The sequence below is a fragment of the Macrobrachium nipponense genome, chromosome 1, assembly GCF_015104395.2.
Source record: "Macrobrachium nipponense isolate FS-2020 chromosome 1, ASM1510439v2, whole genome shotgun sequence".
NCBI lineage: Eukaryota > Metazoa > Arthropoda > Malacostraca > Decapoda > Palaemonidae > Macrobrachium > Macrobrachium nipponense.
The window spans coordinates 12,300,753-12,328,528 of NC_087200.1; the positions used below are offsets into that span (position 1 = coordinate 12,300,753).

General features: G+C 37.2%; 2 protein-coding genes across 3 annotated transcripts in view; both read right to left on the reverse strand.

The window, feature by feature from the left end:
- LOC135219130 (uncharacterized) overlaps positions 1 to 5,490 on the reverse strand; it is a 17,591-nt gene extending 12,101 nt beyond the window's left edge. The window contains exons 1-2 of the mRNA XM_064255585.1: positions 5,291 to 5,490; positions 1 to 85 (exon numbers count right to left, since the gene is read on the reverse strand). The exon at positions 1 to 85 is cut by the window's left edge and continues 5 nt beyond it. Of these exons, the coding sequence (XP_064111655.1) occupies positions 1 to 85; positions 5,291 to 5,369 (164 nt within the window). The 5' untranslated portion in view covers positions 5,370 to 5,490. The remainder of the gene's footprint in view (positions 86 to 5,290) is intronic.
- A 5,774-nt stretch (positions 5,491 to 11,264) lies between these two features.
- The window catches only part of LOC135219132 (uncharacterized), a 30,700-nt gene continuing 14,188 nt past the window's right edge, over positions 11,265 to 27,776 (reverse strand). For both annotated transcript variants that reach the window (XM_064255588.1, XM_064255587.1), the window contains exons 2-11: positions 26,591 to 26,671; positions 26,261 to 26,406; positions 24,430 to 24,612; positions 24,100 to 24,210; positions 23,391 to 23,495; positions 22,532 to 22,618; positions 21,162 to 21,257; positions 16,115 to 16,285; positions 14,932 to 15,056; positions 11,265 to 14,384 (exon numbers count right to left, since the gene is read on the reverse strand). In XM_064255588.1, the coding sequence (XP_064111658.1) occupies positions 16,115 to 16,285; positions 21,162 to 21,257; positions 22,532 to 22,618; positions 23,391 to 23,495; positions 24,100 to 24,210; positions 24,430 to 24,612; positions 26,261 to 26,406; positions 26,591 to 26,671 (980 nt within the window). In that variant the 3' untranslated portion in view covers positions 11,265 to 14,384; positions 14,932 to 15,056. The remainder of the gene's footprint in view (positions 14,385 to 14,931; positions 15,057 to 16,114; positions 16,286 to 21,161; positions 21,258 to 22,531; positions 22,619 to 23,390; positions 23,496 to 24,099; positions 24,211 to 24,429; positions 24,613 to 26,260; positions 26,407 to 26,590; positions 26,672 to 27,776) is intronic.

A 27,776-nucleotide genomic window follows, 5' to 3' on the forward strand; every position in this document is an offset into this window, starting at 1 on the left:
ACGCCATGGGGATCTGGATGAGAGAAATACTCTATCAGTTCGTTCACAATCCTCTCGATCGTCACCGGCTCCGTGCCCAACCATTCTGAAAAAGAACGAAGGCGTGAAAAATAAAATCAGATATATTTGAGGTACGGGGGAAGAAACAGTCATTTTAAGTAGAATATAAAGCAGAAATTGCTCGCTCACACTTATTCGTATACGTAATTTTTAGTTACCTATGTACGACATAATAGATTTACATTTTCGTCTTCCGTGGTAATATACACAGACACACACATACATACTTACACACGTACTTATACAAACAGACACATACACACACGCATATATATCTATATATATACATTAAACTTTGACCTCATACATTATAAAAAAAAGCGTTTCACGTTGACCACAAAGATACGAGCCTGAACAATCCTTTACGACACAATGACATAGAGAGTCGCACAAGAAATACGATAGATATACTTGTAGTATTTAGTTAATTCAAATTTTTCATAATCAAACACTTCTCCCCTGAGAATATTCTTCTCACTAATGATTCATTGCTGTACTTACATACGCGTTGCATAAGTCTTCATTATAAGAAGTGGTCTCTCTTTTCCGTATCTTCCATGACCTGTTACTTCTTTCTTTGGAAGCTTGAATTTCAAGGTAGTGGCCCCTTTGGTGGGCTTCTTGTATAATTATTCATCATCTGAATAATTATAATAACAATAATTACTATTATTATTATTATTATTATTATTATTATTATTTCATACGCAGTTCAACATACGCAGTGATCGATGCAACATCGTTCAATACGCTGTAACTAGAAGGTCTTATTTACGCCTATAGCAGAGTAGTGTTTTCCAATGCCATTGTAGTTGATATGTGCATGTACGTGTGACATTACATGACATACACACAAACGCACATATGTTTGCGCTTGACTATATCTACGTATATATATGTATATGTATATATATATATATATATATATATATATATATATATATATATTATATATATATATGTGGTGTGTGTGTGTGTTTGTGATTGGTAGAAAAAGAGCCTAAGAAAGGGGAAAGGAGGCCAGCTAACCATTTAGAATTTTCGAACAACATAAATATTATTTTATAATTAATATATATAATATATATATATATATATATATATATATATATATATATATACATAATATACATACATATAATGTACATGTGCATATGTCTATATATATATATCTAAGTAAACACACACACATACATAGATTATATGTGGGTGTGTGCTTCCTTGCCAATGTCATAGTAAAGACTAAATCGCTTGGATTTCTGCCTATCATTTTCATGAAGAATTCGCTTATAAATACACACACACACACACACCACACACACACACACATATATATATATATATATATATATATATATATATATATAGTATATATATATATATATATATATATATATATATATATAGTATATATATATATGTTATTCTTACCACAAGTTTAACGAGTTGGTATAGCATCTATGAATAATTTTTGATGTAGTCACAAACATGTTCTCTCTCTCTCTCTCCTTCTCTCTCCTCTCTCTCTCTCTCTCTCTCTCTCTATATATATATATATATATATATATATATTATACATTATATATATATATATATATATATATATATATATATAGAGAGAGAGAGAGAGAGAGAGAGAGAGAGAGAGAGAGAGAGAGAGAGAGAGAGAGAGAGAGAACATGTTTGTGACTACATCAAAATTAATTCATAGATGCTATACCAATCGTTAAACTTGTGGTAAGAATAATTTTTTTTCTTCCTGTACGATACCCAGTTCTAGACTCTGGAGTTGGTTGACGATCTGAGAGTAGCGGCAAGATTTTCCAATCACGTTCGAAGGTCAATTAATCTTGCCCTTTACCTCTTGTCAAGAGGGTATGGCAACGGGGTTCAGAGGGCACGACTATCAAATCTCTCTCTCTCTCCTCTATCTCTCTCTCTCTCTCTCTCTCTCTATGACCTCGTGACGTAAGATGATATGAACACGTTCCTTAAAAAATCTAGTACTATACGGGTTTGATGACCTGATGGTGAAGTACGTAACTGATCGGTAGTCGACTATAGTGGGTCGTAACCAAATATATATATATATCTATATATATATATATATATATATATATATATATATATATATTTATAAATGCAGACATATCTATATATTTTCTTCTTCTTCTTTCGACCTTATTATTCGTCCTGTATTGTAGCAGGGTCGGCCGCCCGAGTAAAATTTCTTACGACTATTTCCTATTTGGGTTGCATCTTCTTCCCAGGTCCCTCCTCACCACATCATCTCTGATCCACTGACTCCTCTTCCTCCTCTTCCTCCCCCAATCATCACTGTCCTGTTCTTAGGTCTCTTGATTGGTTCCACTGCCTCTGTTTTTATTACATGGCTGTATTAGTAACTCAGACGAGCTTCCATATATACCATTCCTCTTGACGTTAGTATCACATACCACACATTCTTCTTATATCTTGACTCACGCTCCTTTCCAGTAGTGATGATGTTCCAACAATCCATCTCATCATTCTCATCTCGTTTCTTTCCAACGGTCTCCTCTTTCTCTTAAGTCCCCATGGCACAATATATATATATATATATATTATATATATATATATATATATATATATAATATATATATATATATATATATATCTGGTTACGACCCACTGTAGTCGACTACCATCACGAGGTCACTGAGAGATAAAGAGAGAGAGAGAGAGACCGAGGGTCATCACTCAGCCAAACTGTAGTACACCATTGACACATCACAACATCGACGCGGTGATCAAAGCAAGTCCAAACCAACCCCCCCCCCCCCCCCCAAACCGCCACCCCCGGCCACCTCTCCCCCGTGCATAATAACAAGCAATTAGGTATTCACCGAAAATTACTCCCATTTAGTATTACGTAGCTGTAGTTGTAACACTGAGGATACTTTCTCGTATAGTTAGTATAGTTAGCTCTTAACCTCTTTGCGAAATCTTTTCAGTTAAGAGATGAATTAAAGAATAAAATTCCCTTATCGAGGGTAGATAAATAAATAAATAAATAAAGACATAAAGAAATATTATTCATCTATCATATATACGTGATTAGTCATCGTCTGAGTAGACAAATTGTCAAGAAGAGAACGCCTTATCACTGATTCTAAATTTCTACTGCACAAAAGTAAACCCTTTTTGAAGTCATCGTGCCCTTGGCAACGGACAGGTCCGTTCATAGCATTTTCAGAAAGCCGAAAACTGTCTACATACCCTAAATATACTTTAAAACGAAGCGAAGAATGAAAACATATCAGTATTTTCACGCTGTTATTTGAAACGGACTGAATCATTTTGTTACTCAACGGAGTTCTTACGACTGGTAAGGAAAGAAATCGTCCAAAACCACTTCTAATCCGATTTCATGATTCCCTCTTCTATCTGAACGCGACTGGGATCTTTTTATGAGTGGCATCCTGTCCTGCCTTGCACTCACTTATCAAGGAGGACTTGACTACCCTAACTGCTCACTAAAGAGAGAGAGAGAGAGAGAGAGAGAGAGAGAGAGAGAGAGAGAATTTGTTCTGTGTTGTCATTGTGAATTCAACGAACAAGGAAATATCGTAAGAGAGAGAGAGAGAGAGAGAGAGAGAGAGAGAGAGAGAGAATTTGTGTTGTGTTGGCATTGTGAATTCAAAGAACAAGGAAATGATTACAAGAGAGAGAGAGAGAGAGAGAATTTGTTCTGTGTTGTCATTGTGAATTCAAAGCACTAAGAAAAGATAGCAAGTGATGTGAAAGAGATGTGAAATAATTATATAATGCTATGAAGAAAAGTTTAGAATATAAAACGCAAACTGAGGAAAAAAAAAAAAAATCATTTGAACGAATTAAACGTAACAAAGTTTAGTCATTTTAAACTTATACATTTACCCCTAGAGATGTTATAGAAGTCTTTCAATTAGGGGATGGAACAGGTTCTCTGGCGTCGCAGACCAGGACTGGGTTTTCGTCCTTAGGGAATAGAAGTTAAAATAACAAAACCACCGTCGATGCAGATAACTAAAAAAACAAAAAAACAAAAAATGGAAAAATTCATATTGTACAGTGACAAAATAATATTTCGAACAAATCTAGTTCAATAAAAGGTGTTCACCAGATCTGGAGTCTTGAACTGTACGATGATCAATACTTGTTTAGAAAAAATAATGGTTAATTGATTTCTGGCAACATCTAGATTGTAAAAATGGTGAAAAATGACTTGGGGATGAACTATCATTGCGTAGAAGTGAATCTGTCGTTAATCGCCGTACGCTTGTTCAAAGATAAAGATTTGGAATGACGTCACTGATTATTATCAGTGCCGCGATGATGTCAGATACCAACGTGCCCGAAAGTGGGCCAGGGGCTAACTGTCCTTGAGATGAAATCAGGGATGGCTGGATTTCAAATTGGGTCACATGTCATACGCTGAGATCAAATAATTGGATTGTTTTGTTTGAGTCAAAAAGAGAATAGCCACTTTTTGGAGAGGATATTCAATCCCGGTAGGACTTTAGTTAACAGATGAAATTATTCTCTCTCTCTCTCTCTCTCTCTCTCTCTCTCTCTCTCTCTCTCTCTCTCTCTCTCTTTAGTAAATCTTCGTGAGCCCTTCACTCCCTTCCTCTTTCTATCAAATCGACAGTAACTGAGGACAGAAAACAAAAATGATAATAATACAATAATACTAAGATGTAGGTGACAGACATTCAGGAATCGCACTGGACACATGCCTCAGTGTTCTTGCTTTGAGCGCTTGCAAGTAACCAGAAATGAATACGTGAAGGAAAAAAAAAAGTATATGCATGGTTTGCTACAAACGCACACAGACAGAAATAACATAGAACATGTATGTATTCATGAAAAGGTTACGTGCATAAAAAGAAAAGTAGATTACACATACAAACATACACACACATATACAGGAAATTTTACATGAACGCACATAATCATCGAAAAAGTACACGCACACATAACGAAAAATGCACACACGCAAATAACTAAATGCATGCGTACATACATACAAACATAGGACGTAAAACCAAACAAACGCTAACCGTACATGACCTGTGTGTATGATGCACCAAGAGTGTCCTCACCTCAGTCGATTTAACAAGGACAACACGAATGAATTTCTCCATTGTTTCAGAAATCAGCGAAACTTCTACCAACCTTTCTACACATCCTATATCCTAATCCTCACCCTTTACATTGATGGCGTCTGCTGTTCCGGAAAGTAAACACAGAACGAAGAACAAGCGAAATCTTTCAGTCTTTTCCATCACGACTCAGATCGGCACTAACTGGCACTACGATGATCGTTCGTCAACTGATTCGTCATACGTCTCAGGCTGGCTGGCATGGCTGGCTGCTGCCAGTGCCCAGTGCCCAATGCCATGACGAAAAAAGAAGAAGGACGTCAGGGTAGCGGGATGTAATAATAACCTGGCACCATGGGTGAGGGTATCCTAAGATACTGACCTCACTCGTAATCCAGATAAATATATTCTGACAGAATTCACGAAAAGAATGACTCTCTTCGCCGTCCGAAATCTGAACGTTGGCGACCGTAGGGGCCAGAGGCGGTCAAAGATTAGGTACCTCGAGATAAAGGCGGACTTTAATCAAATTGTTTGTTGGATTCGGGCGTCAGATGAAACTGTTTACATTATGGACTGTTTCTCCTTATCTTGTCATCTGCTCGGTCTGATAGTCGCGGCTAGTTATCTGAAGATTACCCTGAAGTTTTGAAATGATTGGTCGAACCCAGTAGACGCTTTAGTCAGCACCACCGACAAAAAAACGACAAACTTTAGGCCACATACGAAGGTAGTACCGCCAGTGTACCTCACGCAGTGCACTGTAAGCATTAATTTAAACTCTCTTTCAGCGTCCTCTCGGCCCCTAACTGCAGCCGTTATCTTTCTCTTACTCTATCACCATTCGTATTCTCTTTCTTCCATCTTACATTCCACCCTCTCCTAGCATTTGTTTCAACACATTCTCAGCGCTGAAAGACCACTTCAGTCCCAGCACTTGGCCTTGGGGTTAGATTTTATATTCTATTCCAATTCCTAGACGCTGTAAAGAACTGGGTTTTAAGGAAGCCATCTGTCTGTCTGTAAATACCAATGTAAACGGTAGGGATTGATCTTTAAACTCACAAAAAGCATTTTAAAATGAGGGTACTTTCCTCAGACCACTTTACACACTGGCTGGGACTATCCTCAGTCGAGTTATTAAGAGAGATACTCACTACTTGTTTAAGAGATTTACCACTACCTTACTTGTGGTCAATACCAGTGCATCTAGACATATTGGAATTTTCATTTCCTGAAGGAATTTCGAGAAATATGAAAGTTTTAAAACTTTCACATTTCAATGTTTAAGAGACCGGTAGGCAAAGTTTGGATATCCCCATAGCGCATCCCAAAAGGCGCACTGTATGCAATACCTCACCGTTGGGTTTCGTTATGATGTCGTGGATGGATTTGCTACGCTTGACTGATCGTGAAGAGTAACAAGCGTCGCAATAACAATGGTCATAGACTGTTGTAATGGTGCCCTCTTGCCGAATTTATTGAGCAATAACTAAAATGATACTTGTAAAACAAAATTATTGTCATTCTTAAACAACGCCAGAAAAACAAATCAATAAATTACTAGGATCTGAACGACCCTGCCCATAAGGAAGACTTATTTATGTCGTCACAAATGGTCCCCCCATACTTCACCAAATAAGATATTAGGATAATAAGCTGCGAAGATAATAAGATAACATTAAGTAAGCGTGAGTGGGATCCATTTCACGCCTTACCTTTCAGTAACAACTACATAAAACCCTCTCCCTCACCTCCCTGCCCTTCTCTCCTTCCCCTCCCCCAAAGGTTATATTCGTGGTCCTTTGAAGAGAGCATTATGGCCCGGGTAGACCACCAACTTAAGTGTGTGTGTCACATATAACCGAGCGGCACTAATGGCACTCATTGAAAGGTTGTTTGAAAAGACCGCGGTATTTCACTCGCGTATATTCCTTCCGTTCAGAGATTTCGATCGACAATCATCGCTTCATCATTCCCACTCACAATACGACGAATTGATTTGCTATACCTGTGGGTATATTACAGGAATTGTTATCATTATAATTTATAATTATTATAAGGGAGCACACCTTCTCTGAGAGCAGTAGCGTTGGAAATAATAGCTGTTTTCACGGCACTGATTTTCCATATAGTTTTCGCCATTCGTCTCACAATCTTCCTTTCACCAGCATGTATAAGCTGCTTGTATAACAAGTTTCCTAGGGGCATAAAGATTTCCCGTTGGCTTAGGTTTATCCCTGGCGGTTATATATCAAGTGAGAAGTGATGCAGTTCCTCGTTGGACGAGACGAATGGTTAACGTGCTCGCCTACCGATTCGGTAGTCTTGAGTTCGTCGATTCCCTGCTCTGCCAACTAGGAATCAGAGGAATTTGTTTCTGGTGATTAGAAATTCATTTCTCCATATAATGCGGTTCGGATTCCCCAATAAGCTGTAGGTCCCGTTGCTAGGTAACCAATTGGTTCCTAGCCACGTCAAAATATCTAATCCGTTGTCGACGCCCAAGAGGATATATAAACCTAAGACAGCAGAAATCTTTATATCCTTAGGAAACTTGATACATCACCTACATGCTGCTGAAAAGACGACTGTATATCTATTATTATTATTATTAATATTATTATTATTATTATTCCGACTACGAAGTCACATTGCTAGTCACTCATAACATGTGAATTGGATGGAAACGTTGTTGGAGGAGGCGGACAGCTAAGCGTGAAGAGACTAAGGTACTGAAGAAATGTTTGTAAAATAGTAGCATCTACAGTAACCCTCCATATGCTCACTGTAGGTGGTGGCCTTGTACCGAGTATGCACAAAATGCATAAATAGTCTTTTGACACGTGCCATATCTTAATTGGCTGGGTACCACAATCTCACTCATTAAACGGTGAAGTCATTGAAACGCGCCATATCTCAATTGGCTGGGTACCACAATCTCACTCATTAAACGGTGAAGTCATTGATACGTGTCATATCTTGATTGGCTGGGTATCACTATCTCACTCATTAAACGGTGAAGTCATTGACACGTGTCGTATCTTGATTGGCTGGGTACTACAGTCTCACTCCTTAAACCGTGACGTCATTGACACACAGCATATCTTAAATGGCTGGGTACCACAATCTCTCATTAAACCGTGACGTCACTGACACGTGTCATATCTTGATTGGTTGGGTACCACAATCTCACTCATTAAACCGTGACGTCAGTGACGTGTCATATCTTGATTGGCTGGGTACCACAATCTCACTCATTAAACCTTGACGTCAGTGACGTGTCATATCTTGATTGGCTGGGTACCACAATCTCACTCATGAAACCGTGACGTCATTGACACGTGTCATATCTTGACTGACTGGGTACCATGACCTCACTCATTAAATTCACGCAACCAGACAGAAACTGCCGCGTATGATAACGTGATTGGTTCATGGCATTACAGTGGTATGACTAGTCAATTTGAAAATGCAGTTGCGTATAAATACAAATGATGCAGGATTAGCAATCAGTGTGGATGGGGAGATAGAACAGGAAGGAAAATAGAGAGGAGAGGAAAAGGGGAAATGGAAAAGGAAGAACAGAGTAATAATCACAAAAACTTAAAAAAAAAAAACTTACCTCATTTCTTAATTCCAAGAACTGCACGAGATTATGGCATTACTGAACAAATAAGACAGCCTCGAGTTCCCTCATATTTCATCGCACTCACGAACTTTGCGGTAAATTTTTAATGCCTCACACCCTGACACATGTAAGACCAGAAAAGAACTGAAAATGACAGAGGTAATGGTGATCTAATTGGCTCAAACTCTCAGAACTATCGGTGATTCGAACTACAAGCGATAGCTAAAGAATCTGAACTTATGGTTATTGATAATCGAACTCTGATTAAAGTATTCTTGTAGCCCACAGGAGTCTTCACAAAGGATGACTAGGGAGTATTTATGTCGTATATTTCAACTTTCGTCTTGTAAGAGGAAGTGGAAGGAGAGACAGGAGCACTATTCGCAGTGTAGATATAACGACTAAAATCGACTGCCATTTATTTATTTATTTTTTCAACCATACCACGTAAGATTTCTCACCAGGTACCGAGCACAACTACTGCTGATTATCAGTGTCTAATCAGACGCTGATGCTATTTGATTCTCGTTTTAGTCTACTTTATTTTTGTCTCTCCTTAAGCCTTTGGAATGAAAATTCCGATTTTTTATTCGAAGGAATTTTTCTGAAAACAATTCCAGAGGGTTCCCATAGCAATTCCAGGGTCACTGAAATCGACATCTGCCTGTGGCAGCATATATATATCTTAGTAATCTCAACTGTCGAATTTTTCTTAAGCATCATAAATCCTAGAGATGTTTTCTTTTATTATCATGAGAAAATAAAGATACTGAAGTTTGCAAATTTGCAAACAACAACGTGCAAAGCAATAAGGAGAGTACAGTAGAGTAATCGATTCATTTCAAATTAGTGACATGAAGAATCATACATAAAAGATTCTCATTATTACTTATATAATATATATATATATACGTGTGTGTGTATGTGTGTGTGTGTATGTATTTCAGAGCACAGGTGATGGCAAGGTTAAAAAAAATACAGATTACTCTAAAAGGGAATTACCAATCACATGGCAATAATTACTTATTAAATTACATAGTTATAACATACTGATTTGTAAACACCATCACCAGCTACAGTACAAAACAAAACAGAAATTAAGTACAGGATATAAATTGATCCCACCGACAAAAAGAGCCTGTCGAAAAGGCAAAAAAAAAAAAAAAAAAAAAAAAAAAAAAATCACAAATTAATATAATTGATATTCCGTAGAAATGCAATATTCTGTGATGAAATTTCCCCGATTTCATCCGAATAAAAAATAATGGCGGTAATGAGAGAACGAATTGATAATTACAGTCACTTACGGTGTATGATATACTCAAAATTAATTTGAAAGATTTTTTTTCCCCCGAGTTGATCAACGGTTAATTAATTGACCGTTATTATCAATTATGACTTTCATATTCACTTTTGAATGTTCTAATCAGTCTGTAATTACTGTTTTATTTCAATGTCCATTCAATGAAACTCATTAGCGTTTGGGGAAGTATCAATGGCTGGAATTATTATTAGGCTTTTCATTTCGTCCCGAATTGGGGGCCGCCATGGAGGGGCTTTTCGATGGGATATTTTTTTGCCATTGTCGCTCTGTTATTATTTCGACAGAGTTTTTTTTTTTCTTTTTTGTGGCCACTGATATCATTTAATACTAATACTAATACACACACATAAGCCTGGACTTATAATACATCCGTATGATTCAACACGAGCGACCGTTACAACGGGCCTAAGAGGAGGAAATACTACTACAATTATTTCTACTATAACTACAACAACAACAACAACAACAATAATAGTAATGATAATAATAACAACAATGTCACCATCGTTTGCTGGCCATTAATTATTATCATATCTCAGTTAACTGTTAGAACTCATTGAAGATTCTTTGTTGAATTAATAATTATTGAAGAAATACGACCTTCTTATATGAAACAAACAAAGAAACAAAGACCAATAAGAATATTCGTCACTAAATATAAAGTTACTAAAGAATGAAAGTACGCGCTTGGTCTGGTCTTGCAGTTGAAAGACCGGGGTTCGATCCTGATGTGAGTCAGAAATATAATATAATATATATATATAATATATATATATATAGATAATATATATATATATATATATATCTATATATATATATATATATCTATATATATATAGATATATATATATATATATATATATATATGTATATATATATCTATATATAATTATATTTATAATATAATATAAATATATATATATATTATATAAATAATATATATATATATATATATATAGATAATTATATATATTATATTATTATACTATATATATATATATATATATAAATCTATATTATAATATATATATATATATAATATATATATATATTAATATATATATATATATATATATATATATATATATACTATAAATATACTATACATATATGGATATACATATGGGTTTGCAGACGAAGCATGTCCTTTTATTCCTTTTTCTTGGTAACTTTATACCTGCAGCTATGCGATAAGTTAGTAGCGAAGTCCTTATCAACATAATCAGTAATATTCAATAATTTTCAAATACAATTTATAAGAAACATGCCTTTCCCTTCAACATCAAGTCCAATGCAATGGCGTGGAAAGGGCCTGTTTATAATCCTGAACTGGAACAGTACTATTGATGGCTATTTGCTTATGGTCAAATACCTATATACTTCTTTTTACCGAGTTATTTACGCTGTAACACTGAACTTTGACATTATTAGATAAGCAGCCCTCTGTACATGTTTAGTATTCATTTGTTGTGTGAATACCCAAAGTTTAATCAGCAGCGATTATCAGGTTATGGAAATAAATTGATCTGTGAAATTTTGTAAGAAACTACGACATTAAAAGGTTTTTGAAAAATTGTGATTTGATTGACAAAATTTTAAAAAATAAATCTTTAGGGCCAGCGCTGTGATAGATGATAACCAGCTCATTGGTCTGGTAAAACTTCTTTATTACTAATGTTGTGGTTTTCCAAATATCACAAGTGAGTCTGACTGTGCTATGGAAGTTGTAACATTAAACTCTAGGAAATCAACTGTGTTTTGCTCTGAGCCATGTTTGTGAGAGCTGATATTCTGCTCAGTGGTCAGGTAAAACTATTTTGACAACAACAACAACAAAAATAATAATAGTAGTAATATAGCATCAAATGTTATTGCTGTATCAGCTGCATTCAATTTATATAGATTCCTCTATCCCAATGTAAATTGAATGCACCTGATGCAACAATAACAGTCAACACTACATGTTTGAAAGAGGATCTGCTACCTATACAATAATAATAATAATAATAATAATAATAATAATAATAATAATAATAATAATAATAATAATAATAATAATAAGTATAACAGGTATCATCAGTGAAAGGCTATACAATTACCTAAAGGATACAAACACCATCCCCAACCAACAGAAGGCTGCAGAGAGAAGTGTAGGGGCACAAAAGACCAGCTCCTGGTAGACAAAATGGTAAGGAAGAAGAGTACGAGAAGGAAAACCAACCGGAGCATGGCATGGACTGAATACAAGAAAGCCCTCGACATGATACCGCCCACATATATTTCCATATATTTCCAGAATGCCTGGAAATATATGGGGCAGAGGAAAACACCATCAGCTTCCTAAAAAATACTATTTGCAAGTGGAATACAGTACTTACAGGCTCTTGGATAAGACTGGCAGAGGTTAGATCAGGAGATGGATCTTTCAAGTTGACTCTCTATCCCCACTACTCTTCGTAGTAGCCATGATTCCCATGACGAAAGATGGATGCTGGGTACCAGCTCAAGAAAGGAGGCAACAGAATTAACCATCAGATGTTCATGGACGACATCAAGCTTTATGGTAAGAGCATCAAGGATATCGATACCCTAATACAGACTGTAAGAACTGTATCTGGAAGCATCAGGATGGAGTTTGGAATAGCAAAATGAGCCTTGGTCAATATACAAAAAGGAAAAGTGACAAGGATTGAAGGAATAAAGCTACCAGATGGGAATAGCATCAAACACAGATGAGATAAGATGCAAATACCTATGAATAATGCAGAGACTTCAAGCAATACTCAATTCAAGGCTCAACGCCGAGACCTTGATGAAAGCCATAAACACATGGGCAGTACCAGTAATCAGATACAGCGCAGGAGTAATGGAGTGGACGTGGGCTGAACTCCGCACCATAGACCAGAAAACAAGGAAACACGACAGTACACAAAGCACTAAACCCAAGAGCAAATACTATACATAACACGAAAGGAAGGAGGGAGAGGGCTACTAAGCATAGAGGACTGCATCAACATCGAGAACAGGGCACGGGGGCAATATCTGAAAACCAGTGAAGACGAGTGGTGGGAAGAAGGACTGATAAAAGTAGACGAAGACCCAGAAATATACAGAGACAGGAGAATGACAAACAGAACAGAAGAATGGCACAACAAACCAATCCACAGACAGTACATGAGACAGACTAAAGAACTGACCAGCGATGAAATGTGGCAGTGGCTACAGAGGGGAGAACTCAAGAAGGAAACAGAAGAAAGGCTAACAGTAGCACAAGATCAGGCCCTAAGAACCAGATATGTCCAAAGAACAACAGATAGAAATAAGATTTCACCCCTATGCAGGAAGTACGATATGAAAAACGAGACTATAAACCACATAGTAAGTGAATGTCCGGCGCTTGCACAGAACCAGTACAAAGAGAGGCATGATTCAGTAGCAAAAGCCCTACACTGGAGCCTGTGCAAAACACACCAGCTACCTTGTAGTAATAAGTGGTACGGACACCTACCTGCAGGAGTGCTAGAAAACGATCAGGAAAAGATTCTCTGGGACTATGGTATCAGAACAGATAAGGTGATAATGCCAATAGACCAGACGTGACATTGATTGACAAAATCAAGAAGAAAGTATCACTCACTGGTGTCGCAATACAATTGGACACCAGAGTAGATAAGATAGAAAGAGAAAAAATCGGTAAGTATCAAGACCTGAAAATAGAAATAAGAGGGATACGTGGTATGCCATTGGAAATTGTGCCCATAATCATAGGAACACTGGGCATGATCCCAAGATCTATGAAAGGGAACCTAGAAAAACTAGATGTCGAAGTACCTCCAAAACTCATGTAGAAGAGTATGCTTACTAGAAACAGCGCACATAGTGAGAAAGGTGAAGGACTCCTAAAAACAGGCAAGCTGCAACCCGGAACCCCACACTATAAAAACAGGATGGCTGTGATAGACTTAAAAAAAAAATAATAATGATAATCAAGATTTTTCCAAGTGGTGCTAGAATCACCCAGAGTTGCCAACACTGCGTTGGGCACCGAGTTTCTCTGGAAAATCCAAAAGAGAATAAGTCATACTGACGAATCAGCTCTCAGCAGATGCAGAAAATTACACCTGTCTCCTCTGACAGCTGCACCAGGGCAGTGGGAAGATGCACGAGTCTTGCTATCTTGCTGTTTTATGTATTCTTGGATCAGCAGAACAGGTTCCAGCTGGCTTAACTGGCTCTGGAGAAGCTGAAAGACAACAGGAAGGGGATTTTATGGTCTTGAATCCACGAAATTGAAGCATTTTTAACAAACTTTATAAATCTATAGGAGAAAAAATGTGTTTTATGGATTGGAAGCAGAGAGACATGAAGTATTCTTTTAATTACATCTAAGATACAGATCTACACGTACACACTCCAAGGTGACGACGAATGTAAATTACCTGGTTGTTAAACAACACTAGTGGCCAAAATCGGACGAAAGGTTTAAGAAATATATCTAAGTATGTAATATACAACTACAATAATACTTTCCAAAGGCAAGATTGCGCAGTGTTGATGAAGGGAGAGGGGTTAATGCAAATGTGTAAAGCTAAAGATAATTGTGGAAAAGAATATAGTTTAAAATATCAAGGATGGAAGTTACGAAGTTCAAGAAAGGAAGGAACCAGGAGACATTCTTATACACCTGCGTGTGAATATGCGGGTGTCACGGTACACTTGAATGTATATCTAAGCTGACTAATCAACATTACCACCATAGATAAGGAGGAGATAGAAGGTATACCACTCACCGTCCAGAACTCTCTCTGCATCATTTTCCGAATCCTGTCTCGGCTCAGGTTTGGAACTATATCGAGAGAAGCTTCTGCTATGTAACTCAAGCTTCCTAATCCAGGCATCTTTCCTTCGATGTTTCCTGGAATGATGAACATTGATTGTTACGATATTTGTCCTGTCACAGTCATTAGATATCTGGTGGCCCTCAGAACGGCTGTGAAGTTTTGGTGCATGAATTAGAAAGATGATGGATGATGTCTTCAAGAAAAGTATGGTAAATTTCCTTTGTATAAACTTGTAGCGTAAAATATGCATCTCTCTCTCTCTCTCTCTCTCTCTCTCTCTCAATCTCCTCTCTCTCTCTCTCTCTCTCTCTCTCTCTATATATATAATTATATATATTATATATATAATATATATTATATTATAATATAGATATACATATATATCAAGTGAGCAGATGTGTTTGCATCCAAGAATGTAATCTCTTAAAGTATCAAGGTTAAGTTTTTTGTCATTTTAGTTCTATAACATTTAGCAATATCTTCTTTCTACTATGAGTTCACAATAAAATAAATAAAAAATAAATAAATAATAAATAAATTGCTTCGTGAAAAGATATGTGATTTTTCTCCAAGTTCTAATTTGGTTTAAACATATGCATTGCTAATGAGTAAACCTCATTTTTCTTTACAACATTCTTTGTTCCCTGTACTTGCATCTAAGCCGTCTAACACAACCATCATTTCCAATTCTCCAAAATCCAGCCAGGAATATATTCAGCTGCTCCCAAAAGCGATTAACTGTCACTCTCATACTTTCTTTCATATTCGGGGAATATGCTACGTAGTAGGTAGTATTCACTACAGCAGTCGTTAAAGTAATTCATTTGCACTATGTGGCCCACCACACACACACACACACACTCTCAAACCCAGTTGTGTATGTATGTATAGCATATATGTATTTACAGATATAAATATATATATATATATATATATATATATAGATATATATATTATATATATATATATATATATTTTCTTTTATAAAAATTAAAAGCCTCTAAAATTTAGTTACATTTTAATCTCCTACTCAATCTTATTACGGCGTCAAAACCCTAGATGTCGTGACGCCAGTTTTGATAGCCAAAATCAATCACACACACACTGACCAGACACCAGAGAATCATACTACCTATATCAATCTCGAGGAGCCGCAAAGTCGGTGGATTTTGCAAGCCACTCTGGAGGTGGATTTCAACGGAGATTTCAATGTAATCCACTCAATCTCCAACGACCTCTCGAGGAGCAACGGGACTATGGTCACACCGCACCTTCCATTCATTTGCAAGGCTTGGGTTCTGACCTGGAAAGTAAAGGGTAATTGCTGAATTATTATTATTATTATTATTATTATTATTTATTATTATTATTGTTATTATTATTATTATTATTAGTATTGGAAAAGTAAATCCACAATAGTATGTCTGGTTGATTTTATTTATTTCCATTTTATTGACTCATGTGGTTATGAGTTTTTTTTATGAATTTTTAGTATTAATTTTTTTTTGGGGGGGTCAATCACAGTCCTCCAATTCGACTGGGTGGTATTTATAGTGTGGAGTTCCGGGTTGCTTCCTCCCTCCTAGGAGTCCAACACTTTCCTTACTATGTGCGCCGTTTCTAGGATCACACTTTCTGCATTAGTCCTGGAGCTACTTCCGCCTCTAGTTTTTCCAGATTCCTTTTCAGGGATCTTGGGATCGTGCCTAGTGTTCCTATGATTATAGGTACAATTTCCCCTGGCATATCTCATATCCTTCTTATTTCTATTATCCATTTTTCCCTTTCTTCCTCTATTATTATTATTATTATTATTATTATTATTTTTTTTTTTTTTTTTTTTGTTGCTCTATCACAGTCCTTCAATTCGACTGGTGGGTATATAGTGTGGGATTCCGGGTTGCATCCTGCCTCCTTAGGAGTCCATCACTTTTCTTACTATGTGTGCCGTTTCTAGGCATCACACTCTTCTGCATGAGGCCCGGAGCTACTTCAGCCTCTAGTTTTTTCCAGATTCCTTTTCAGGGATCTTGGGATCGTGCCTAGTGCTCCTATGATTATGGGTACGATTTCCACTGGCATATCCCATATCCTTCTTATTTCTACTTTTTCAGATCTTGATACATTTATTTTTTCCTTTTTTCCCTCTTTCTCTTCAACTCTGGTGTCCCATGGTATTGCGACATCAATGAGTGATACTTTCTTCTTGACTTTGTCAATCAACGTCACGTCTGGTCTGTTTGCACGTATCACCCTATCCGTTCTGATACCATAGTCCCAGAGGATCTTTGCCTGATCGTTTCTATCACTCCCTCAGGTTGGTGCTCGTACCACTTATTACTGCAAGGTAGCTGATGTTTCTTGCACAGGCTCAGTGGAGGCTTTTGCCACTGAATCATGCCTCTTTTTGTACTGGTTCTGTGCAAGTGCCGGGGCATTCACTTGCTATGTGGTTTATGTTTTCATTTTTTCGTATTGCACTTCCTACATATGGGAGAGATGTTATTTCCGTCTATCGTACTTTGAACATATCTGGTTCTTAGGGCCTGATCTTGTGCCGCTGTTATCATTCCTTCAGTTTCCTTCTTTAGCTCTCCCCTCTGTAGCCATTGCCAATTGTCATCGCTGGCTAGTTCTTTAGTCTGTCTCATGTATTGTCCGTGCATTGGTTTGTTGTGCCAGTCCTCTGTTTCTTTCTGTCTTTCTCCTGTCTCTGTATATTTCTGGGTCTTCATCTACTTTTATTAGTCCTTCTTCCCATGCACTCTTTAGCCACTCGTCTTCACTGGTTTTCAGATATTGCCCCAGTGCTCTGTTTTCGATGTTGACGCAGTCCTCTATACTTAGTAGTCCTCTCCCTCCTTCCTTTCGTGTTATGTATAGTCTGTCCGTATTTGCTCTTGGGTGTAGTGCTTTGTGTATTGTCATTTGTTTCCTGGTTTTCTGATCTATGCTGCGGAGTTCTGCCTTCGTCCATCCCACTATATCCTGCGCTGTATCTGATTACTGGCACTGCCCATGTGTTTTTATGGCTTTTATCATATTTCCGCGTTGAGTTTTGACTTGAGTATCGCCTTGAGTCTATGCATATATTCTTTCCTGATCGTGTCCTTCATCTCTTGGTGTTTTATATCTCCTCCTTCCATTATTCCCAGGTATTTGTATCCTGTCTCATCTATGTGTTTGATGTGTTGCTCCCTCTGGTAGCTTTATCCCTTCAGTTCTCGTTACTTTGCCTTTTTGTATGTTGACTAAGGCGCATTTTTCTATTCCAAACTCCATCCTGATGTCTCCAGATACAATCCTTACAGTCTGGATTAGGGTATCATATTTCCTTGATGCTCTTACCATACAGCTTGATGTCGTCCATGAACATCAGATGGTTGATTTTGTTGCCTCTTTTCTTGAGTTGGTACCCGGCATCCATCTTCTGTAGTACTTTTTTTTTTGGTCATGTGGGAATCATGGCTACTAACGAAGAGTAGTGGGGACAGTGAGTCGCCCTGGAAGATCCCTCTCCTGATATTAACTCTGCTAGTCTTTTTCCAGAGCTTGTAAGTATTGTATTTCCAGTTGCGCATTGTAATTTTGAGGAAGCTGATGGTATTTTCCTCTGCCCCATATATTTTCAGGCATTCTATTAGCCATGTGTGTGGTATCATGTCGAAGGCTTTCTTATAGTCTATCCATGCCATGCTTAGGTTGGTTTTTCCTTCTCCTACTGTTCTTCATACCATTTTGTCTATCAGGAGCTGGTCTTTTGTGCCCCTACACTTCCTTCTGCAGCCTTTCTGTTGGTGGGGGATGGTGTTTGTCTCCTCTAGGTAGTTGTATAGCCTTTCACTGATGATACCTGTTAGTAACTTCCACATTATTGGTAGGCAGGTGTAGGCCTGTAGTTACTGGCTATATTTCCCTTACTCTTGTCTTTTTGTACTAAGGATGTTCTTCCTGTGGTCATCCATTTGGGTGCTTGGTGATTTGAGATACAATGCTGGAGTTGTTCTGCTATTCGTGGGTGTAGGGCCTTGAAGTTTTTGAGCCAGTATCCATGGACTTCATCGGGACCTGGGGCTTTCCAGTTTGGCATTTTCTTTAGTTGGTGTCTGACTGTGTCTGTCGTGATGTCTGTGAATCTTTGTTTATTCTCCCTGTTTCTTTCTTTTCCTTGACTTCCTGGAGCCATGTTGCATGTTTGTTGTGTGTATACCGGATTGCTCCATATGTTTTCCCAGAGTCTCTTACTTGATTCGGCTTCAGGAATTTCTGGTGGTTGTATTCCCCTCTTAGTTGGCTGTATAGTCTTTTCTGGTTGGTTCGAATAGTTTGTTCTGTTGGTATCCCTTATTCCTGTTCATGTACCGTTGGATCTTGTGTGCTTTGGCCTTAAGCCTCTGTTTTACATCTTCTATTGTTGTTGTGTTTTAGTCCCCTCTCTTGTACTTTGTATTTCTCGTTGAGTTCCTCCCTTTTTTTCTTGCTTCTTAGCCTTTTTTCTGCCATCTCTTTCAGTTTACTCAAGTCAGATCTCATCACCATGATTTGCTTTTCCAGGCGCCTTTTCCAAGGAGGTTGCTGTTTTGGTTTCTGTTGGGTTGGTTGTGACGGTGGTGTTGGTGTTCGAATCCCATCAGTTCTGCTACTAATCTTGCTCCTGCATATAATCAAGTTTATTTGTTTCTGTGATACTGGTGGTGTGATTAGGCCCATTATTTCATTGACCTCTCTTGTTTTCTCCCTTAATTTCTTGGTGTTGTAGGCTTTCATGGAGGGGATCTTTGTTCTCTCTGTATCTGGCTCCATCCATTGGATAATCTTTTCTACCCATTCCGTCCTCTCTGTTACTTCGTCGGTGTTTCTTCGTGTGTCGTTGTTTGATACCTCATCCTCCCTGTCGTCTTCTGTGGCATCGTCTCTCAGTTCGTCTTCGTGTAATTCGTTGTCGTGTGACATTTCCCTTTCCAGTTCTTCTCTTTCTGTTGGGGAGAGCCAGTTCTTTTTCTTTATGTTCCTTACTTGGTCTGCCAGCCTCTGCTCTGTTTGGGGGGTGTGGTTATTCCTCTCATTCCAGATGTTGACCAATCTTCTTCTATATCCTCTCTCCGTCGGGTTGCTTCTGATGTAGCATCTCCATATTTCCTTATTTTCTTCTCTTGTCCATTTCTTCCTTTTTGCCTCTGTAGCTCCAATCTCAGGCTGTTCATTACTGTCGTTGTGGTGATCAGTTGCTGGATGACGACCTCCAAGTACCTGACCGTCTTCCCCTACAATTGGGTTTGAATACCTGGTTGCCGGACGAAGCTCCTCTGTTGCCAGAGGTTCCATTTACGTCGTTGTCGTTTATTCCATCATTCTTTCCATCATTGCTGAGTTTTGCTATTTAACCATAGCTGGACCCTACCCCATCAGGGATAGGTACTCATTTACAGCTGAGTAGACTGAGGAAATTATGGTAAAGATCCTTTCCCAAGGAATCAACGCCGAGGAGAGCGGTCACCCATCCAACGACTGACCAGAACCCCAATGTTGCTTAACTTGACTTAAGTCTATTGACGACCTAACCCACTCCTCCCACGGCGCCACATATTATTATTACATATTATTTTATTATTATTATTATTATTATTAATTATTATTTTATTATTATTATTATTATTATTATTATTATTATTGTTATTATATTATTATTATTATATTACTTATTATTATTATTATTCAGATGAACAATGAACACTACTCACATGGAACAATCACACTAAAAATGTAAGTCAAAGATTAAAATACTCTTATGTCATCTGTTAAGTTTCCATCTGATTCAGAGTCAATTTACACAGGAATGAATTTCATCAGTTAGAAAATTATCAAAAATGACATTTTCCTAGATGGTTATAAATTTCTCGAGTTAGAAACCCTAGCATAGCATAAAAAATATTAGATAATTGATATTTTGCAAGTAAGGGTAAATAGTGCTTTTTTCTGTAAATGTTTGGCTGAAAATAACGAAGTTGCTGTGAATTTTTTTCTGCTATCGTAAGCCTTGTCTGACAACATTCTCTCTCTCTCTCTCTCTCTCTCTCTCTCTCTCTCTCTCTCTCTCTCTCTCTCTCTATATCTCTCTCTCTCTCTCTCTCAAGGCATGTACGTATACTACTGCTTCGGTGAATAACATCAGAACTCACCTGAAACGAGAGTTGGAAGGTGTCCTCAATGTATGTAAATAGTCCTTCGTGACCCCAGTATAGTGAAGATAACCCTTTTAGAGTGACATCCTCGCACTGCAAAATGATATTTTGATAAAAGGTTATTCATTTATTCCTATCAATTTTAGATAAATGTCCAGTAAAACTCCTGTTATGGAAATAAGTAATTTAATTAAACATGAACAAAAACTGCGGTTTGCATATATTTGAACATCTGTTTGTGAGTATTCAAACGTATAAAACATCACCGTGATTCATGTGAATTATTCGAGCTACAAATGTCCTTTAATATCTATTTCGGTTTACCTTGGAATTGATATATTTTCATATATGTAAACCGAAGGGGATTTTTTAGTTGATGATAATTTCGCCCTCTCGTGGGTTCGAACCACCGCCCAGCGGAGAGGGACGAAATCAAGACGACAGTGACGTTATCGATTCGGCTAAAAAGTGAGGTTATAAGTTTATACCGATTCTGACCTTACAAGATATATCAATTCCGAGGTAGAGCGAATTAGATATCAAAGGAACGTTTGTAGCTCGAATAATATACATAGTATATGTGTGTTCTTTGTGTATGTATGTCAGTAAGTATGATTTTAAGAGTGCATAAAAGTACGTGCAATTGCAAGCTGTTTCATGGGAACGCAGCTGACAAAAGAAATCGTGCAACGTGCAAGTGCACGACCAAGTCTTCTCCGGTCGTCTGATCTGCTGACTACGACGCTTTCTTGCAAATCGATGGTTAAAGATTTCAAACTGGAAAAATGTTTGTCTCAGGGACTTTGCTAATGATTCAGCATTCAGAGGAAGTGGGAGCCAAAGCTTCTCTCTCTCTCTCTCTCTCTCTCCTCTCTCTCTCTCTCTCTCTCTCTCTCTCTAAGTATAAGGTGAATTAATTCTGAATTCTAAAGCTGTCAATTAAAAGGTGAAAAGGGTGGCCCATTAAATAAGGCATAGGGCTACCTCTACTAAATAGCTTGGAGGAAGAACGAACCCGCCCCCACCCCTCTCTCTCTCTCTCTCTCTCTCTCTCTCTCTCTCTCTCTCTCTCTCTCTCTCTCTCTCTCTCTGCGTGCTAATAATTTTACCACAGTCTCATTCTTATCTCTACTTTTCCTCAATCAGATTTCCTTACTCTTTATTTACTGAGCAAAACAATTTACACATATTTCTTTTATATACATTCAGCATTCTGACTCCTCTGCAGCACCTGCAAACTGCAGTCGTATAGCCATTTCAAGAAGCATCCAAAGTGAATAAATGTAATGTAGTTTCATGTAATATTAATATCATAACCTTTTTCAATGTTTGAATTATCATCCCTTTCGGTCATGTTTTTACCATACCTGAAGGAGCAGACCCAAGTCGAGTTCCAGTCCACTTTCATCGAAGGACAAGGGGTCTATTCCAGATTTCCTGATCTGAGGTCGAGCCTGGAAGTAAGGGAATTTTTCAATGCTTGATTTGAACTTTCATTTATATTATGCTTTTTGAATATATGAAGTAGTTTGCTATTTAGATGAAATAGAAAATCAAGTTATGTAATGGGACGTCAAATCCTGTGCAAACCTCTGGAAGGAATTACTATAATACAAAAATCCAAGACTCTCTAAGGAAAAATAATTAACTTACGTCTCTAGAAATGAAATAGCTTACTTCATTTAAGTATTACATCTTTTGCACTATTAAAGATAGTCTTAGAATATAACAAAAAAACTCGTAGAAGATTATCTGGAAAAGACTTATATAGGTGACCATCATTATGTGCAAGACCATAACCTAAAGGTAATATCCCAATAAATTTCGAATCTGTCAGCCATAACAATATTGTGAGACTCTAAATCCTCCCTGCTTCCTCAAGAGGACTCCAAGTATATTTTGTAAATCCCGTGATTCTCAGAAGAAATTTTTCTTTTTCTTTTGTACAAGTCTCTTCAGTCTCCCTGACTGACGTGCCATGAAAGCAAACTGTCCAATGGGTTTTAATGAGTTCAGGCTCTAAGGACAGTCGTTCATTTTGAGTTTTAAACTAAATATTCACAATAAAGGACGTTTAATTTACAGCAAAAATAAAGATAAGTTTTGTTGAGTTTCCTTGGCCACTTTGAAAGATGGTGTCACCCACATCTAACTCACTTGATGAGATCTACTGTCTCAGTGTTAAAAACAAAGGTGAAACCAGGTAAGATTCACACAACGACTTACCTGCATAAAGAGGTAATCAATGAAGTGAACTGAATCGGGAAATTGCGTGAGAAATCCAGATGATCTGAAGTTCTCGTTGATAACCTGCAGAATCCATTGTTCTGTCTGTTACAAATATAAATTTGTTAATAATTAGATCATTGTCTTACTGGCGCTTACTAAATGGCTGATTTGTGTCACTGAAAATGTTTTGTGTTTGTTATACTCTTGGTACCAAGGGCCTTATGTTCTTGGTACCAAAAGCCTGGTTTTCTTAAGTGCCAAAAGTCCGGCATTTTTAGTACCAAAAGCCTGGTATTCTTAGTACCAAAACAATGACATTTTAGTACGAAAAACCTGATACTCTTAGTACCAAAAGTTTGGCATTTTTTGTACCAGAAGCATATTTGGGAGTAACTTTAGGAAATGCACCACTGTCAGAATTCACAAAACAGAAATTGATTTCTAGGTACAAGCACATATAACATTAAAACACTCAATCTCATTAAAAGATTAAATTCGTCACTATTTCAGAATTGCAGGAAATGGTTAGAAAGAGAAATAGAGGAGTGATTTAGCATATACATACATACATACATACATACATACATACATACATACATACATACATACATACATACATATATATATATATATATATATATATATATATATATATATATATATGTATGTGTGTGTGTATGAATAACCGATGTATAGTAATACCAACCTGGTCTAGAAGCGTTGGCATCAACTGATCAACAACAATTTCGTGAACGTATTCAGGTATCCACAAGAGCTCCGTAATAGTCACTTGTAGGTCTTCATACGCTGCATGAAGCTAAAATTTAATTGAAAGAAATCTGTTAGCTAAAACTGTGTTGTTCTAGATGAAGCTTCCTTGTTTGCATTCAAACTATTGGCTTGAACAGTGCTAAATGACTGAAATGAAAGTAGTGCTCATACTAAGTAAATAATGTCAGGACTGACTTTTCCTGGACTAGTCTCCTTGTCAACGCCGTTTCTGACGCTGTAAACAAATCAGTTACCGAAAGGTTACCTTTAGTTTTTCCTCGCTCATTTGCAGGGCCCCTTCCTGGTCAAAGGCGACTTCTCCATTTAGGAAGAAGGTGACATTGTTAAATGTGACGTTGTATTGGCTGCTAAAACTGAACATGATTCCCGTGGCAAGCGTCGCACTGCCCAGAACACTTAGCTGCGGTACCTTCGCCTCGACGTGAACCTGAGGAAGGATATTTCAGACTGATAAACATCCAGTTTTGATGACCCAGTCTAAGAACATCTGAAATGTCCTTTACTTGGACTTCAAAAGGAAGACGATATCAAGACTGATTTTCCGTACCTACGTGACCAGTCGAAGAATTGTGTCTCATTTATATAGCTGATTTAGTGAGGATGGGTTCGATTCCATTGGTCAGGAAGAGCACAGGGCTTCAGAGGGCCCATTAGAGGAAAGCAATGTCCCACAGTTAAGAATTTAATCTAGAAAAATGCTCTGTTTGAGACTGTCTTTCTTTTTACAAGAAACCTTACGTAGGTGTACGAACTTCCCCTGTGGATTCACATATGACGCCCCAGAGAAAAGGTTATGTAAGGTTAGCATCATTCAATGCTTAATTTGGAATACTGTGGATCAAAATAATTTGGCTGTGGTTATTACTACCCGAGCAGTTCTAAAAAAAAAAAATCTTGAAAGAATGAATTAATTTATTCACAACAGAAAACGGATGCCATAAAGGAGTCTCTCTCTCTCTCTCTCTCTCTCTCTCTCTCTCTTAAAAAATCTTGAAAGAATGAATTAATTTATTCACAACAGAACACGGATGCCATGAAGGAGGCTCTCTCTCTCTCTCTCTCTCTCTCTCTCTCTCTCTCTCTCTCTCTCTTAAAAAATCTTGAAAGAATGAATTAATTTATTCACACACACAGGATGCCATAAAGGAGTCTCTCTCTCTCTCTCTCTCTCTCTCTCTCTCTTCTCTCTCTCTTAAAAAATCTTGAAAGAATGAATTAATTTATTCACAACAGAAAACGGATGCCATAAAGGAGTCTCTCTCTCTCTCTCTCTCTCTCTCTCTCTTAAAAAATCTTGAAAGAATGAATTAATTTATCAACAACAGAACACGGGATGCCATGAAGGAGGCTCTCTCTCTCTCTCTCTTCTCTCTCTCTCTCCTCTCTCTCTTAAAAATCTTGAAAGAATGAATTAATTTATTCACAACAGAAAACGGATGCCATAAAGGAGTCTCTCTCTCTTCTCTAAAAAATAAAAAATTGAAAGAATGAATTAATTTATTCACAACAGAACACGGATGCCATGAAGGAGCTCTCTCTCTCTCTCTCATGTCTTCTCTCTCTCTCGTCTCGTCTCTCTCTCTCTCTCTCTTAAAAAAACTCTCTCGTGAAAGAAATCCGAATAATTTATCACAAACTAGAAAACGGATGCCATGAAGGATTGAATTCTTTATTCACAACTCGGATGCATGAAGGAACTCTCTCTCGCTCTCTCTCTCTCCTCTTCTCTCTTCCTCTCTCTCCTCTCTCTCTCTCTCTATCTCTATCTCTTAAAATAATATTGAAAGAATTAATTAATTTATTCACAACAGAAAATGGATGCCATGAAGGAGTCTCTCTCTCTCTCTCTCTCTCTCTCTCTCTCTCTCATGTATCATTTGCTTACTTAAGGTATATAAATAAATACAGGCATATGAGTTGAGTTTCTGAAAAAGCACTTCTTGAATGTTTAAAACATCTTTCAGCTGCCATGCAATAAAATAAAGAATTCATACTCGAATACCAGGCCATTTAGTATCATTTTGAGGAAAAATAATCTGAAAAGCTGACTCTCGTGTTGCCAACCTCCCACATACTGATAAGTCGCCGAAGTCGGCGGAGAAGTGCTCAAGGCTGAGCCTTGAAAATCCGGTGATGTCGTTATCTGAAGCTTTCATAGTACAGAAGAAATTTGAGAATTCGTACTCGTCTGGAAAACTCAGCGGGTCTGGAATGATCACACCTGAAAAAGACGTGAAGTTCTGGAATGAGTTGTTACGTATTTCTTGGACGAAATAGTTTCATCAAATCTTTGCAGCGGGGTGAGGGTGTTAGCCCTACAACATTTTTAACAAAGACAGCAGGCCAAAAGGGTAAAATTAACTAAATTAACATTAATCATGAGAGGAAATTTACTGCGTCCTTACCGGGTATTCCAGATGAATTTCCTTGCGTGACAAAATGAAGAAAATCTGCAATGTTCGTCTGATCCGTCTCTCCCTCATTTTCTGGAAATTGAAAATGTAGTAGAACTCGAAATGCAGGGCTAAAACATCTAAATTCAAAATCTAAAATTCAAATATATTCATAATTTAGAATTGAAAATGAAAAATCTAAGATAGAAAATTTAAATGTCAAGATTTAACAATCAACACTCAAAATTCAGTCCAAAATTCAAACTTCTAAATTCAAAACGTACTAGAATTCAAAATTCAAAATCTAAAATTCAGACTTCAAAACTCAAAATTTAGAAATTAAAAATTCAAACTTCATACTGCTAAAGTAACGTAGCACAACCACAAAACCTGTCCTGGAAGTCACGTGACTCTCACACCGAAAAAAAAATTAAAAACTGGTTCTATTTCGCTTCTTCCTTCGAAGAAACAAGTGCGCATGTGCGTGATTTCGTTCACTTCATTAAGTTTGGTATAAGAACCCATGACTGAGTAGTAGTAGTAGTAGTAGTAGTAGTAGTAGTAGTAGTAATAATAATAATAATAATAATAATAATAATAATAATAATAATAAGACCGTGAGAGGAACAGTGTGTTGGGTGGTCAGTTCACTGTTCATACGTAGTGCATATTGAAACGTAGTAGCTGACGCCGTGAAAGGTTTCTGCATTTGATGTTCCTTCCTTAATCAGCACTTTATGTCAACATTACGTAGGAATATATACACAAAAAAAGCTTACATTGTAAGTAATATGCCAAGGGGCTATAAGTATGCACCGTATTCTTCAACAAAAAGCATAGTAAAGAAACAAAAGTCTTGAGGATCATGTATGTAATATACAACAATAGCAAATGAAAGTCCATTAGTAACAACAAAAAATTAGTGAAGGAAAGCACTGATGTGTATGTATGTATGTATGTATCATGTATATATATATATATATATATATATATATATATATATATATATATATATGCGTGTGTGTGTGTGTGTGTGTGTGTGTGTGTGTTCGTAAACCCTTTTTGTTAATCCGGATTGTACAGTGCCTGGAATTCATGTGACATTTATAAAGTTAACCTATTTTCTTCATCTCTCTCTCTCTCTCTCTCTCTCTCTCTCTCTCTCTCTCTCTCTCTCTCTCTCTCTAAATACGCTTAC